General features: G+C 32.7%; 1 protein-coding gene across 1 annotated transcript; it reads right to left on the reverse strand.

Annotated features, from left to right (window-relative positions):
• Nucleotides 1-2,175: 2,175 nt before the first annotated feature.
• On the reverse strand, nucleotides 2,176-4,323 carry LOC108216612 (large ribosomal subunit protein eL43). Its single transcript, XM_017389424.2, has 5 exons — nucleotides 4,162-4,323; nucleotides 3,266-3,305; nucleotides 2,700-2,788; nucleotides 2,524-2,606; nucleotides 2,176-2,417 (listed from the first exon to the last, which is right to left on the reverse strand). Exons 1-5 carry the CDS (start codon nucleotides 4,162-4,164, stop codon nucleotides 2,354-2,356), a joined length of 279 nt encoding a protein of 92 aa, XP_017244913.1. The 5' UTR covers nucleotides 4,165-4,323; the 3' UTR covers nucleotides 2,176-2,353.
• Between the last annotated feature and the right edge of the window lie 13,651 nt (nucleotides 4,324-17,974).

A 17,974-nucleotide genomic window follows, 5' to 3' on the forward strand; every position in this document is an offset into this window, starting at 1 on the left:
ATTTAAATGGTGTGAAAAACTTTAATTTATAAATAGTAAATTAAAATTTTCAATTAAATATGCTTTGAAATTGTGATTTGTTTGTAAGTTAGAACTGTTGTAAAAATATATAATTTTTATATGTTTTTCATTCGTATCATTTGATTCGTCATGCAAATTCATGACGTGATCTATGAAAAATTTTGATAGGAAAAAAAATACATCAACCTAAATTCATATGGCATTTTATCGACCTAAATTCATATGGCACTCTATAAATAAATATTCCCTTCATCCCATTTTAAGTGTCTTGTTTTGACTTTCAACGGTCAAATTGACCCATTTTTGACCAAGCATAAAGAACAAATTCGTCATTATTTTAAAAAAGTAAAAATTACATTTTATAGTATATATTTTATGTATTTTATAATGACACAAGTTTTTTACTTTTAAAAATTATATTATAAGTGTAAATCTCAATCAAAATTTAGTTAATTTGACCATTCAAAAGTCAAACTAGGACACTTAATTATCTCAGTGTCTGCTTGTTGCAAGGGATACATAAAATTGTGATTAAAATTATGATTTGTAATTCACTTGCAATTCATTAGAATTCATGAATTTAAAATAATCAATTACACCCCATTAGTATGATAATCTTGGAATTTAAAATATCTGTTTTAATAATTTTGAATCATCAATGACTTATGAGTTATCAAAAATAGAATTATTTTATTAATAACTTACTCCCTCTGTCCCCTTTTACATGTCCCTTTTGGAATTTTTTTTTGTCCAAAATTACTTGTCCACTTCTCTTTTCAAAGCAACTTTTTGTATGTTTTTTCAAAATGTAACAACTTCCAATGTTTGACTAGCATATATATATACACAACTCTATCTAATTCATTACATTTATTAGGGATACGTATGAAAACAAGATATCCACCTAACATTTTCTTAAGATGCGTTATTTTTTCAAAAGGGACAAGTAAAAAGGGACGGAGGGAGTATAATTTATGAGTAATTGTTATAAAGAAAAAGTTATAAAAATTAATTCAATATACCTCAAATTAACATCCAACTTAAGTTTTCGCAAATTTTAGCAAGATATTTTTCAACTTAAAATAAAAACAACTTCAAGGCGAAAAGCAGGGACAAAGAAGCTCATCATCCCTCTTTTAAGTTGTTGTACTTGTAAGAACTCCACCATCAATTACTATACGTAATGAACACATTTAAAATAGATATTAACATTTGACACTATTTCAAAAAAAAAAAAAGAAAACACATGATATGGCTCACATGATCTTAATCTCCCTCTTTTGTGATGGAAAACTAATTTCAGAATTTCAGTTCCAATTAATTCATTTAGTGCATATCCATGCCATCCAATTCCCCAGAAAATGTTGATTTTGTTAAGTAGTGACAGGGCCGTAAAATATCCGCGTGATCCCGGGTACCCCTCTGCTCAAGTACCGGATCATATTATTTTTAGTTTGTCTAGATTTGGGTCCAGGATCGTTTTATTCGGATATAAACCGATCTCGGATATTTGAGATTCGGAACTGAACCGGATATGATCCAGTATCGTATTTTCAATTTTTTAACCGGGTAGTTTATGATACATCGAATATGAGCCAAATATGATCCACTAACACTAATTATCATTATTATTTCAGTTGTTCAAATAATTATCATTTAGTCTAAGTAAACATAATATTATAAAGAATCATAATTTTAAATTAAAACTTATAGTTATATGTTGGTATATATCATTTATTAAATATATATGAAGATAATAAGCATGATCACATTAAATAAATCACATTTTATGAAGATATAAACTTAAATAAGATATTAAAATTTTATAAAACGATGACTATTTACTTACAAATATGGTGTTAAAATATAATATGTGTATGAGTTTGAATCGAATATGAACCGTGGATCATATTCGATTATTCGAGTAGGATCATATTATGAAAAATTATATGAGACCGAATCTGAGCGGGTATAGGTGTTCTCGTATCCGGGATCATATATTATACGGGCTTAATTTTTCCGCCAGATTTGGATCGTTTTCAAAACGGATATGAGACATGTATCATATTTTCGAGCCGGATATGAGCCGAGACACCGGATAGTCTATATCGATTTACAGCCCTAAGTAGTGTGCTATTCCCTGACAGATACACATTCAAACAGTTAAGGGATTGTCTACCACAAAATTGGGCATTAGTTCCACAAGGTGTTGTCGTAAAAATAAACATTAGGTTTAAAAGAGTTGGCAGGGAGGGGGGACAAATAAGAGAAGGCAATTGTTTGAATCAGCACCATTGACCACACACTAACACTTCTGCAGATTATTAGGATCTTAACTCTCAGTTTGCTCCCTCAACCTTCGGATGGTGCTCCTAACTGTCACAGCAGCAGCAGTGCTAAGATAATCACAAAAAGTAAAGCATTAGAAGTTAGAACCTTGAAATCAATTAAGGGACTATTTCGAGGAGCAATAAATAGTAAATGCATAAAAAGTAGTAGTACTTTAATGTATAAGCACCGCCTGCTTTGACCTTGCCACAATCTTTACATCCCCAAATGCCAACAGCCTTTCTCTTCACTGCATACTGTGCAACAGGAGACACTCCAATTAGACCTTGAACCAAATAATATTAAGGCTCCAGGGTTATTATTAAAAAAAAGGAAGAAAAGAAACAAACCTTTCCACAAAATTCACAGAAATATCTGCTGTGTTGTGAAACCTCCATCTTCTTAATCTGCTTACGTAAACTGGCACCATAACGGGTACCTAGAGGTAGACAGAAACATATTACAATGCTAATACAAGAGGTATAGTCGCAAAGTACGAGAAGCATTGCACAATGTCAAACAAGTAATTATGAATTATCCAACACTAAAATCCAAATAAATACAATGAAGAAATCTGTTAAATGTATCCTCCTTTCTCATTCATTACATATGAAAACATATGAACATTCAACCCATGGCAGCTCCATGAATCAGACCATTCGCATGTCGAGTGTCAATAACAAAGTTATACTACCAGATATACTTTGCATGAGCATGACTAAGAACAGGGCAATATCTAGGCAAGGTTATCCAAAAGAGGCATAAAAGAGTCGTTCACTTCTGTGTGTTGCAGACAATTCCAAGTACAATTTCCATCAACTAACAGGACAGTAATTCACCTCAGAACTGTCTAATTACGATAGATAATCAGAAACGGACATTTTGAAGCTACAATAACAGAAGAACATGAACATACCATACTTTCCGACAATACCCGCTTTCTTAGTTCTCTTAGTCTGCAATCAAACAATAAAAGTAATGAGAAAAAAATTTAGATTAGATATTTTGATATAATCTATAGTTAAGTAATCAACAAAAGTGAAGTAATCAATTAACAGAGCACTTGAGGGGTGATTTGTTCTGATAACTTAGAATTGCATCAGTTTATAAGTTGATAGTTGATACTCCAAGATTTGTAGTACAGTAAATTTGACATTAGTCTAACATTCTAATGTGCTAATATATAACCGATCATCTCTGATTTTGTACCATGAACTGCATTTTTTCATTACAATTTGAAACTTATAAATTTTGTCCTGATAACTGTTGTGGGGCCTAAACTTATTGAAGTGTTTAACCAACTAAACCGCTTTACATAGAGTCATATTTATACTCACTTTAGTTTTAGTTTTTAACCTATATGGTTAACAAACTTGATAACCAGACTCAACTAACTCAGCTTATGCGGGCACCAATTAAAGGTTTTAACAAGCCGACTCCAACTCTTCTTAAGACATGACAGCTCCTATCGATTATATACCAACCGAGTGAAAGAAACTAAGATACCCCCTAATCAGCCAAAATCAACTTCATTCTCTAGAGCTCACTTACAACCTACAATATCATTACTTTAAATCAATCAAAAACTAAAAGGTGCTCATAATTAAATCACCAATAATCACCTTCTAATCATTTCAACTATCACCATCACTATTCTTCAAACTTAAGATCACAACTTACAGACATAGACATAGAATAACAAATTTCAAAATAAACATTTTGTAATTAACTGCTTAATATCATAAAACAACAGATATACATACAAATGAATATACAGACAGAGAGATAAGGAAGTGTAACAAGAGGAGGTACCATATTGACGATGTAGATGAGCCAACAAACCCTAGTTTGTACAATGAATTTGCAAGCTGCTGTATGGACTACAGAACAATGTATCTACATGTGTTTGTATTATTAGGGTTTCTGCAGAGTCCAACTCGTCAAAGTTGGGCTTCGTGTTTTTCCTATTTTGTCGTACAATTCGGCCCAATTATCTATATCTATATCTATACAAGGAATTATGTCTGCGCTTCGCGTGCGGGTAAATTGTTGAAAAACATTTTTAAAATGAGATCGAAAAATTAAATTAAACCAAAATTAAGATTAGATTTTTAACATTATTTAACATATTATGTATATTTATAAGTTTTGCATCATTAAGTCCTTAATTATTTGGGATACAACATCAAAAATCTAAGCTTACCAACATTTTTATATTTTATAAATAGAGTTAAGTTCCATGTAGTCCACGTATTTACTGTAGTACCGTAGACCACATATGTTCAGCAACTATAGAATGACATAAAAACATTGCAAAATGTATGAAACTTGTTATTTTGTGAAATACATTCTATAAATATCACTATTTCATGAAAAATATTGAAAATCATTTATGTTCGACAAGTAGAACACATATGTTCTGTAATATGTAAATATGTTCCGCAAACTTACATGTTTTGCAGAATAATGTGTTTTTCACTATTTAATTTGTAGAATGTTTAGGATTGTCAAAATTTTTAACAAAATGATGATATTTATAGAACATGATTTGCAAAATAACACATTTTGCAATGTTTTTATGCCATTCTATAGTTGCAGAACATACGTGGTCTACGGTACTACAGTAAATATGTGGACTACATGGAACTTTGTTCTTTATAAATATTACTAATATGACGTACATTTGGTGAACGTTTGATAAATATCGATATTAGTTTCTACATAATAAGTCAAAATAATATATGATGTAACTTGACATTAATCACATCAATATTGTTGATATAATCCTAGGCAATGATAAAAGACTCAATCTTAGGTATCACATTGTTCAAATTCAGTGCTTTAAACTTATATGCTTATGCGTTGAAAGACTCGATATATGGAATTATGCCCGTGCTACGCGTGCTAACACCATCGTTACTTCTGAATAATTTATTATATAAGAAAATCAAATATTATCACGTGTTAATGATTAATATTCTTACTAAGACTTTCATAGTATAATTTATCGAAACATATTAGTCGTACTCTAATATAAATTAGATAAAAGATTTGTAAAAGTAATATTCTTTCCGCTCAGTTTTAAGTTTGTGATATGTTCTTAATTATAGAATATACATATCATACTGACAAATATATATATAGAGAGAGAGAAAGAAAGAGAGAGTCATACTTTAATAGAAACTTCCTTATCTTAGAAACTAAAAACTCATCTTAAATATCACTTAATTCTAAAGCACATATCGCCAATACATACACCTTCATCTCCATCTTCACCTCCACCTCCATCTCTGTCACTTCTCCTCCGCCTCCTCCACCTCTGCCGCTGACTCCTCCTTCACTGCCTCCTTCACCTCCACCGATGCCGCCTCCTTTCCTCCACCTCTTTCACCTCCATTGCCGCCTTTTAATTGCAACCCTAGTTGTCTTTCCCAATTAAGAAAAATTAAGAAAATTGAGTAAAATGTTTTTCCAATTATTTGATTAAAGGTACGTGAGTAATGTTAAATATTCTTGTGAATGATGTGACAAAAAAATAGAAAAATATTCTTGTGAATGTTAAATTTTTCGCTATGAGGGCTAAAACCCTCTTTATTTTTTTGATTTTCGGATATTTTATATTATGAGAATCATGCTGGTGGTCTGGCGCTACGCGTGCTATGACCTTCAATAATTTTCAAACTTAAAGGAAAGATTGTTAAAAATTATTGAAAAAGGGGAAAAAATATCATTTCTTAATAAGTATCAGTAAGATTATTTTTGATTATTTTATGTATGGAAAAAAAACATTATTATAAGAAGGAAGATATAAAAACTGTATAAACAATGGTTCCGGTGTTATAAATTTTAAAAAAGATATTATATTTAATTATTTTAAATATTAATACCAAGTGAAGATTACTCTTTATTACTCCCTTCGGACCATTTTATATTAGTTCTATATGATTAGACCGAGTCAAATGTGTTAAATAATGTGCATAATCAAGTGACATAGAAGCACATGAAAATGAAATCACTTCATCCAAATGGAGAATGAATTAACCTGAATAATCTTCCACGGCTTTTAGCACTAAAATTGTTTGGATTTTGATAAATCTGAAACCTAGATTCTGATAGGATAATTGGCTTTTCTTGGCTCTCTCTCTTTTGTTTAAAAAACAATTGTACAACCATGAGTACCATGGGTTAAAATACCAGAACATAAGTAAATGCCCAAGCACCCTGATGTTTAGCTGGATACTTGCCACTGCAACTTAATAGTCTCATACTCCATTTTCTTGACTGCCATCATATACTCCCTTTCTAGATAAGTTGAATCATGTCCATGGTATCCCAACAATAATGTCCAGACCTGCATACATAATATTAAAACCTGGAAAAATTCGACTCAATATACCAGCATATATAAAAGCTAGGAATATTAAATCTCTCTCGACAACACACAGGCCACAAATAATTGTATATAGACTGCAAAAGTATAACATTCCGCAGTGCATGCTCCAATCCCCCATAAATTTTTCTCTTTCTTAAAGCTTTTACATCTAGTTGTGGTCCATGCAGAGGGAGTACCTGATATCCTTCCGGCTGATAGTGCCAAAGCAAGCAAAATCTCTTCCAAAGACAGCTCTAGGACATGAACACAGGATTCCAAATAGCACATACTATTATGTGATGTCCCAATAAAACCTACAATTAACATTTACAGGGGAAAGAAGCCTTATTAAGGAAGTAGAATATTTACAGAAACTTAAAAAGACCAGATTTATGTGTTGTGATGTGTCCAACATAATTTGATGAGACTTTCTGGCAAAATCAAGTAATACATGTAAGCCATAGAGATTACTTGTCCATATGGTTTTATCCATCATAGATTTTGTTAACACACTCAATCTTGTAATGTCGTCCCTGCAATGCCAACAGAGCATTCGAAATCGAAGAGAACATGCTTTATAGATGGGAAAAGCATCAGGAGTGAATTGTGATAAGCATTCTGACCTCCAGCAGTAAACTGTTGAATTCTGGTGTTATATTCATACATATATTAGAAAACGAAAGATAAAGCTAATAACTTGACATATACACTGACCTGATCTATATGCCTTTATGGATTAATATTAAGCATCCTCAGCATCTCTGTCAATTTGTGTACTACATAATATGTTGAGCTAAGTGCAATGCAATCTGATTCAGAACTATTGGTGACATAATTTGCAATTAGTATGCAGATTCGTGCTAATTTAGACATGACATCTGTCGATAAATCAAATAAATTGTGACATTAAAATCATATCACAAATCAAATTGAACTACATGATGGAAACATTGTGGCCGTAGTATTGCTAAAAAAAATATCAAATAAAATATAAAACCATTTACAAAAGCCTCCAAGTCTTTTCACATTATTAAAAGAAAGAAGTTAAAATTATAAGGTGTGTAGTACTACATTAACAAAATTGATAGAAACAAATCAAAGTTTATAACAATAATTTATCTGCAGTTTCTTTACAATATGATCTCGGTTTTAGTTACCTCATCAATAATCTTGTATCTATATGATCCATCAGTATGTGTATTTAAAAAGAATCATTATATATCAGGGCAATCATGCATCATAAACCAAATCATACTATTTAACCGCTGATATAGGACAAATTGCATACCTTGTATTCTAAAAATACTAATAGTATAAGCTTTGCTTATTAGTACAGGCTTTGCTGCCAGAAAAACCAAGTAATGCTATCCAATAAAACTAATCAAACTCGAAATAGGGAAACATAATTGTAAGATAACGGCATTCCAACTTTGTTTAAGATTACAATGTTTCGTTGTGTAAATCTCTTGACCCGTCTCTAACAATGCACCTCGTCTGTTAGATTCCCCAAACAGGCCTATATTTTGTCTCTTGTAGATAGTTTCCACAGCTGGGCCACGCTCCTTTCTTTTTTATTCTGAAAAGAGGATGAACATGGAAGCATATGATTTAGTATTAGCTTATTATTTTAATGATTGACATCATCCATGAAAATCATCTTAAATTAGTGTGATGTACAAAGAGGTTGTATGATACATTAGGTATGAGGTATGAGAAACTCTAAATAAACTACAAAATTTTTAAATAACAACATATATAGCTTATAACAACTAATTTCTTAAAAAAATTTAAATTTCAAAATACTCACTGACGATACGTTAATAAGGCATACAACAGCTAGAACCCGACTGAGGACTGTAGGTTAACACCAGCTGCTCCAGAGTCAAAACCAATTCATATTCATACATACTGTTTTGAGCTTTTAACTATTGATTTTCGTTAAGGATCTTCATTTTCTCAAATTGCTTTTCTCGAGCTGCTGAATCTTTTCCATTATTTGCTCTTGCACAGCACTAGCTAATTATGTTCTGTTTAGTAGCTAAAATGTGTCAAGTGTGTTGGTTACATGTAGAAGTGAGCATATTTGTCTAAGAAAGTGTCTCGCATGTGGTGGATAAGTACAACCGGAGAACAAAAGAAAAAAGAGACATTGTATGCCTAGCATCTTACCACGTACAAACAAAATACGTCTTTGAAATCCCAGCTGTAATACCTAACAGGAAGTTTTTTAGCTCATTTACATGCAATTGTAGGGGCCTCGTAATAGACGTATATAACATAAGCATGTAACATTTCCTCTGTCCAAAAATAATCCACCCATCAATAAATTTCCCTTTCATTCTCCTCCTAATCCTCGGAAAGATTAATCCCCTAATTTCTTACTTGTTTTCTTGTTCACTATCTATAGCAAAAGCCTTAACCAATACTTATTAAAGAAAATGAAAGTCTTTACCCTCAATTACATATTTCCGTACGGTCATTAGAGCAAACTCAGTTTCAGTGATATAAACTAACTGAGATATATGCCGGAAAAACTACTCTATAAGGTGGCTCCGAATGGATTAGAAATATAAAGCCTAATATACAACTACTAACTAGCAGTACAACTACTAAATCAAAACATACCGACATAAGATGTTTCTAAATAATATTAGTCATTAATTTTGATTCTGAAAAGAGGATAAACATACTGGCTGCAATACAATAATGATTAAGCCTATAATAGGAATGATAAAAAGGCAATAGCATACAAAAAGGGGATATAATGCAGCAGCAGCACAGTAAGCAATCATTCAGCGATCTAAACAGCTCTTATTGATAAAAAGAAGGGTCGGGATCATAAAGGTTAAAGAAAGTACAGTACCTTCGCGTAACTAACATCGAAGGCAGCCATGATAGCAATCGCAGAAAAGCATACGAATGCTGCAGAGCTCGACAATCCAGATCATGTCGCAAAGCAATGAGAGATTTACTAAATCAAGAAAAATCCCGCATCACCTAAAAGAATGGTTCGACCCATGTAATTGATGTGGTAAAAGTGCAGAAAGTATACTTGTTGGAACTGTCCCATCAATTAAAACGTCAAGTCCTACTGGCGGACCAACTTCAAGTGCCTTTGTTTTAGCATACTCATAAAATCCCTTATACCTGCAAAGACGTACACGCAACATTAGCAGAAATGAGCAAGTATGGTTCTTTGTGGATTAGGAAAGTTTTGTAGTTAAAATCAATATTAAAAACTTTATATGCAGATTCGCCCAACATGTCACAAAATTACTCACATGCCAAATTAACATGTATTTCTAAAATATTCTATTTCATGTTTATTCTCAAGAATAAGAGTCTTGAATGCATTTTAAAGAGCTAACATGACACATTATACATACAAACTTGTGACTGAAAAGAGTGTCTATAAGAAAATTAAGGTTAGTATAAAAGAGAGGAACATAAACTTAAACAATATTGTACTTCTAAATCCATTTCTATGAAGTCCTGTAGATATGAGCGATATTATCCAAATGCCTTCCAGAAAAATAATCTCTTTAATGGAAAACCTAGCACTTCAATTTATAGCTCATATCACCTAACATCTCAATTACGACATAATCAATTAGACTTATTCAGTACAACATCAAAGGCTAACACTAACCTAAATAGTGTCAATAGAAATGCTTTAATTCATACAGGCCTAGGCACTTACCCACAAATGCTTTAATCTGTTTGTGGCATATAGTGATCGTATCATGCATTTCTGGTATGGCAATGATACATTGGAAATAAAAAGACCAGGGAGTAGACCTCTGGTTTAAAGATTCTTCTTCAGAACATCACAAAATTGCAAGATTACCAATTTTCGAAAGAAATCATCGGATCCTTAGGATAGTCTGTACAATAACATTACCCGAAACAACATCATTAATTTCAGCGGCCTAAAAACATAAACAATGAGAAGAAATAGCAGAGCTTAGAAAAGCATCCAGTTAAAGCAAAAACAGGTAAAAAAATAGGGGTATAAGGCGATTATTTTTTTGATAGATCCTGCCTTTTTCTACAAAGTCCTTACTCCTCCACTAACAATTATTAAAAATATATTATGTTTTTGTGAGAACAGAAGTTTTTTTTGTGCCAGAAAACAACAGTTTATTAAAAACTACCAATTTACGGCCTCCAATGTGTTCCAACACCATTTATGACATTTGCATAATAAAGTAGTGTAAAAGATTGTCATTAAATCAGATAAATGTAACTTGTAAGAAATACATATAAGAGAAATTATAAACCACTTGTTCCAGTATGTTGTTGACCGTTGGAGTAATGATTAGAATCCATTGCAAGGCATACAAATATCAACGAATCTTCCTGTAATTAAAAGTTAAAATCAGTGTTGCACATATGCTGATCAATGCATAAAAGAACACCGTAGTTGATCAGATAGTTTTAAGCAATACACCAGAGCTTCTTTTCAAATTTTTGTTTTGTGTGGAAAATAATAAAGAGACAAAAGGGAAGACTCTCATATTAGGAACATCTTGGATGAATTGATTTTTGATTTCTTTTTTGTGTATGGATAGATAGATTAAATTAGTATATTTGTCGTTGACTGAGAAAATTTGAATTAAGATAGCATAAAAGATTGACAACATTTATTATTAAATCAAGAACCTATATTGTTTGTACGTGTCAGAATCATTATGAATATATGAAAAATATCAAACTTAATGTATTTGGTACAGCTATTAAAAGCTTCCCATTTTTATTATTTTTATTAGCGACAGAAAGTGGAATTTGATCTTAGAAATCATGTAGTGATTCAGTACAAAATTCAATTCAATCAAAGGGAACATATTAGAGATTATAAAACTAAAATATGATAATATACCAGCTAATAGAAACACATGACTCTGTCTTTGAAACATGTGTAGATATGATGGTACCACATGCATATGGTTGAACTATATTTATACCAACAGTATATATGAGTGTTAAGAATTTCATACGGATTACCCAGCGAATCTGAATGCTTAGTTGGAGAAGTGACTTGTTGAATCATAATCATCAACAGATATCTATTAAGAGCATTACCCAAAACTTTATGCTAGCACTCTATATAAATGTAAATTGTTTAAATGATAATATGTCGATACAAAATGCAGGAGAGTGAATCAGATATCACCCGGTGTACATTCATCCTCCACCGAATTCCAGCAGCAGAAAGCGGAACTGACCTACACCCAAATTGGCGAAAAAGTCATCCCTTGTAGCAATTTGCAATTTGTTGGTTGTACAGAGCAAGTCTCAAATTCTAAATTCAAAAATTTTACCAACGTAAAACAGAAAAACAACTTCTTCGCGAAGCAGAAAAACACAAATATAGCATATCACGTTTCAGGTACTGTTGGGTTCCGAGGCACAAAAACACAGCGGATATGCATAAATAAACAAAAAAATTTTGAAACCCAATAACAGGATCCATGTATAATTATGGGCAAATTATGGAGATAACGAATCATACCTTTTCAAAAAGCTTGACTTTCACGAACTCAACGGAGATCCTAGCTACCACGCTTTGTGTTTATCTCTCGGAAAACACCTCTACGGTATCCACACGAGCACCGACGGAATGTTTGATTGTGGAATTTGCCAAGGGGTTAAGCACTCTTAATTGGACACTTCCAATATTTTCTTTATCTGTTACATATTAAAGTATATATATTTGGTCTTTTACACTCCTTTAAAAATATCTCATGCTTTACTTGGTACAGGTTCCACGTGGTCCAGGTGGTTCTCGAGAATATCTGGACAGAGGGCCCCCTCCTGGGTCTGGACGTTGCTTCAATTGTGGCCTTGATAGGCACTAGGCCCGAGAATACAAAGTAGGGGATCGGAAGAACAAATGTTATCGATTTGGAGAGAGAGGTCATATTGAGAGGAGCTGTCACAACTGCCCTAAAAAGCTTAGGTAATCCTAAATTTTCTTTAGTTGCATGTTGATCCTATATTAGATGCTGATTATGTGAAGGATATTTATTATGCCTTATGATGTTGTGAATCTTCCATCCATTTGTGTTGTACTACATTTTTGTGTTGAAGCAAATATTTTTTTGGAGAAGCTGTTTATGATTTATCTAATACGTATTAAAAAAATATCAAAGTAACTGGTTTCTTTTGTTTTTGTGTTGTTTCAACGGTACTCTGGTGAGAGACCCAGCTTCCAACATAGTATAGAGTCATTTACTGCGATTCTGCTAATATGGTGACTTTTGATAATGCATGCCCAAGCCAACGTTATCCATTATCTACTCTCATAAATAGAAGTGTAACAGGTTCCAGCCGTGGAATGCCATTCTAGATGCCAGTGTCGACAGTTAAAACACCGTTGACAGCTCAGCCATCTGTTAACGAAATTTCAATACTTTGCATATCGAGATGCATATGTGCTATTAATCTGACATGGTAAGCTTTTTACCAGTGAATAAATTTATGAATGCTAAGACGGTCAATCTATTGAACCGTCATACACTGCAAATACTACTCAACCAAATAGCACGCAATCAGACATTACTGTCCTGGTTCCTGATTGGACAAAATAGGGGTACGCCGTCCAGGTAAGTGTCCAATATAAAACACTGGTCATGATGTTATTCAACAGCAAGTGTGCACAATTTTTTCACGCTTTTTGTCCTCTGCAGCATGGTATCATAATGACTCAAGTACTAGCCCGAAAAATTTGTTGAATTCTTTCAACAAAGTTGGTGATAACAATGTTTCAGCAAGTCAGTTTAGACCAGGTATGGTCAAGTACATCAACACATGAGATTTCAGTTATTTGTTAAATCTTTAAATTTATTTATTATTTGTGTTTGTGTTTTTTCCTAATTTTCCATATAATTGTGTATTAAAATATTGTATCATTTTTAATAGAAGATTAATTTCTAAAATTATAGTTATATTTTTATAGATGGTTGTTAAGCAGAGTTGAAAAAAGCACATCAAGCGGCCGCCTAAGCGGAATCGGCCCTAAAGCGCTTCGATTTTGTACTAAGCGGGAGATTAAGCGTTTTTGAAAATTAAGCGGACTAAGCGGTAATTAAGCGGTCAAAATGATGCTGACTTGCTAATTTTTTAAAAAAATTAATTTTGAAATATCAATTTCTTAATAATATAACTTTAATTATATTGTAAAATTAAAAAAATATATTTTATAAAAAAATATTAAAAATGCATATTCTTAACACAACATAATATTATTTTTAAATATATTAATATTATAAGTAAATATTTAATTAATCCGCTTATTGACCCGCTTAAAATTCCGCCTAAGCGTCCGCTTTACCGCTTGAGCGCTAGAAGGTCCTCCTACTGCTTAGAACCTATTTGCGCTTTTCACAACACTGTTGTTAAGTAGACACTTTTATGGTGTCTTAATATTTTTATGTTATTATTTTTTGGTTTTATATTACATGTTCGATCGCCACTTCTCAGTCGATAAATCTCTAAAAATGTAACTCACTATGAGATATGTGAATAACAGAGTTTAAATTTCCATGCACCTCAATGCATACAAAATGCAGCTCTTGCAGGTGATAGTCATAGCAGCAGCTTCGCATCGACGTCAGGAACTAAGGACAGTCTGGGAAAAATCACATTTCCCGATGCAGGAGACATGGGTTAGTACCTCGGTTGCCAATTTTTGTGGTTATTACCTCTTATGACTCTGTCTAAGCCCGATGTTCCTCATGTCATGTTATGGACAAACAATGTTCGGATGACGATACTAACACCGAGGCTGTGGAAGAAGAAGGTTTTCAAGCTTTTAATCCCCTGTAATTCCGTGTTCCTTGCATATGTCTTGGATAACACCTTCGAAATTGCACAGAGCCCGGATGCGGACAGTACACAGCCCATGACGAGGATGATACCAAAGCAGATCTTCTTCGTTTGTAAAAATTCAGTTATTACATGCTTATGTGATTATTCAAAAAAAACTGGTAGAATGCACATACATCTTCTGCATACCTGTATTGTTTACATATTTCTAGAAAGGCTACATGGATCTTTGAATTTTTCATTTAAATTTAGTTGTTCTTTTGTTTGGTTCAGGTATAGAGTTGTGATTCTTGGCGAGGACTGCGGAGGCATACAACTTTGTGCTGATGACCGAGGAGTAAAGAGGATGATTGGTGTCACAGCAACAAAGATGATTTCAGAAAAGCTTAGGGTAAGTTTGTTAAATCAGGATCATTCTTTATATATTTTTTGCCCCAGGTGTGAGTAGTTAACTCTGCCCTTGATAACCAATCACAGAATCAAACGGCTGAGGTCTTTCCTCCAGAAATTAAAGCAATAACAGGGAAGGAACTAAAGCTTAGGATTGTTATTACCGAAGATAATGTCAAGGTGAATAGCAGACTGTATTTTGCTACCGATGCCTGTGATACAACAACTTCTTCCTCAACAATGTTTCTTGACTATAAAAATGTTTCATTTTCTTCCCTGATATTAAAAAATTATTCTTGAAAAATCCCTGCTTTTTATTACTTTGGTGAAGTTGACTATTGCATTGAGGTCTGTGACTATTAGCATTAGTACTAAAACTTCTCAAAGTCTACTCCAAGTAACGGATTTGGACTTGATTCACAACTATAGCCACTACTTTCATTTACAGCTTTCCTGGATAATTTGATTCTACAGCTTATCAACTTTATGTGTTGGGTGCTAGTAGTAGTACAGGCAGGGTATGTAGTATACAAAGCCACATTATCTTGAATCAGATGAGGTCCATTCCCATGCATTGTAGGAATAGCTAAATTATAAATGTCAGTATCCAGATTACAGAGGTAATTTCCCTCCCATTTGCAGGTATTGTGCAATTATTAAGTAAGTTCTTTAGGAGAGAATCTGTTAGAACCAGGATGTTTAAAGTGCATTTGACTGTAATGGCTCAATATATCTTAAAATTGCATATTTATGTCAGGGCTTGGAGGATAAAGCTTGGCGGACAAAGCAAAGTAGTGTTCAGCTTCTAGGTGCAATGGCTTATTGTGCTTCTCAACAGCTGTCTCAGTGCTTTCCCAAAATTGTGCCTAAGCTGACGGAGGTATAACTTTATATAGGCTCAATAAAGATGTATTATATGTAAGTACACTTCGTTATTTGGGGAAAATAAAAATTACATTTTGATGCTAAGTATATTCTTTTTGTCCCTAATGGTTGTAACTGATACCCACCCTAAAGTACAGTAGCAGCACAAACGGCACTACAGCAGGTTATATCATGTTTTTGGTTAAAAAAAAGAATCTACTTAACACTTTAAACATGGTCACTATGTGATCAACTGGTTTAATGAAGAATGCAAATTAATCAGATGTTCAAGACTTCAGGCAGTGATAACATGCAGATGCTTATGCTCAGGCTATGTCCGGCTGACCTGTGTCTACAAAAAGCTTGCTTACTTTCTAGGTCGCATATTACAGGACTAATGCGTCAAATATGGCATATGACATTGATTTTGGTATACAAAATTGAACTTCAATGAGTTGGGGGTCTGAATCATTGGATTCTATGTCTAGGCTCCTTAAATATCCTGAGTTACATATAATATTTTTGTGAATAATTTACCTGTGAATGACCAATATAATCCTAATTTGTAACTACGCTTGCATAATTAGGCTCAACATGTTGCTGGTAGTTAATTTATTTTTCAATATAACGGAAGAAAACGTCATTTGGCATCTCCTTTGTATTTTATGAGTTGGGTTTGATCTAAAGCTTATGCTATGATTTAAGTTTATATATCACAGGAACAACTTCTTCCATGACGATAGATTATTTTTTTCGTTTGTCTTGCTGCTTAACGTCAAATGTATAGGCACTGATAATATTCAGCAAACTGTGTCTCTATTGTAGTTCAAACAAATCAAAAGCGTAAGGGGCTATGTTGGCACTATTATCAACTTCTTGAACCAATTCAATTTGATTTGAAAAACAGATGTGCTTTCGATATTTGACAGCCCTATTTTGTTCCTCAACACCACAGTCCCTTACATGAAAGTTTGACAATGTGTAGATGGCACCTTCTTTAAGATTTTTAGCGAAGAAAACACTAATCTTGGCACTCACAAATGCTTGAATCCTCGCGTTCTAAGCAAAAAATTGATTTTTCGAATTTAATTACAGAACACAGAAGACAGACCAAAGACATTTGCTTCTGAAATTAAAGATGAGATCTGTTACCGAATCATCAACGAATATAACATTTAAGCCATGAAATTCCTGGGTCTGTCTGTTTATTCCTTTCGAGATAGACTGATCTCGAACACGTAAGGTCCATTTAGTTCTTTTACTGTGAAGATGCAACACCTTATCATATTGGTTGAAAAATGCTAACCCTTGCATCCTTTCAAAGTCAGAAAAAGATTATTAAGACTATATTAAATTTCTTAGAAGGAAGTTAATTGGGTAATGAAGAACTACCTTGTCGAAAAGCCTATATCTGTAGTTCTCAGATCTAAAACTTTAATAATGAATTAGAGTATGATAACATCAATGATAGGAGTAGTCAACAGTAATGTGTGGTAGAAAAACGTTGTCCGGGAGTCCAATGTCATAAAGTAATGTTTTTTAATATGTTGTCAAATATTCGTCCTCTCCCTTTAATTTCAGTAGTATATTCCAAATTATAGATTTCTATAAAGTGAGTCAAACGAATAGGTGTTACTAATATTTGTTTTACTTTTAAAATATTTTATTTGTAAATAATCGAAAATAAATAAGATGAATACCTTTTTAATATATAATGAAACAATTGAATGGATAGGTTTTATTTTAAAAATTAAGTGAATATGAATAACTTATATTTAGTTTTCAAGAATCTTATTATAGAACCTCCAACCTTTTTTTGGTGTAGCGTTTTTATAATATAAGTTGGAGCTGAATCGGAGAGGTAGAGAAGATGAATTGAATAAAGTGAGCTTGGATTGGGATAAATTAAGGGAGAGATTCGAGGGTGTTATGGCCAACTGTTTTTGATGCTTTTTGAAGAAGTCAAGGATGATGAGAAATGAATGCGGTTTTGGAAATGACGGTTGTGCCCTCGTTTATTGCTCATTTATGAGAAAGTAGTATTTTTGAAAATATGATTCAAAAGATGATATATTTGAAAGAGTTTAGAGTGGGAAGTATATTCATAAATAAGATCTAAAAAATATTATACATGGCAAATTTCCTAGATTTTGGTGATAATTAAAAAAATTC

Source organism: Daucus carota, chromosome 4 (genome assembly GCF_001625215.2).
Source record: "Daucus carota subsp. sativus chromosome 4, DH1 v3.0, whole genome shotgun sequence".
Lineage (NCBI taxonomy): Eukaryota > Viridiplantae > Streptophyta > Magnoliopsida > Apiales > Apiaceae > Daucus > Daucus carota.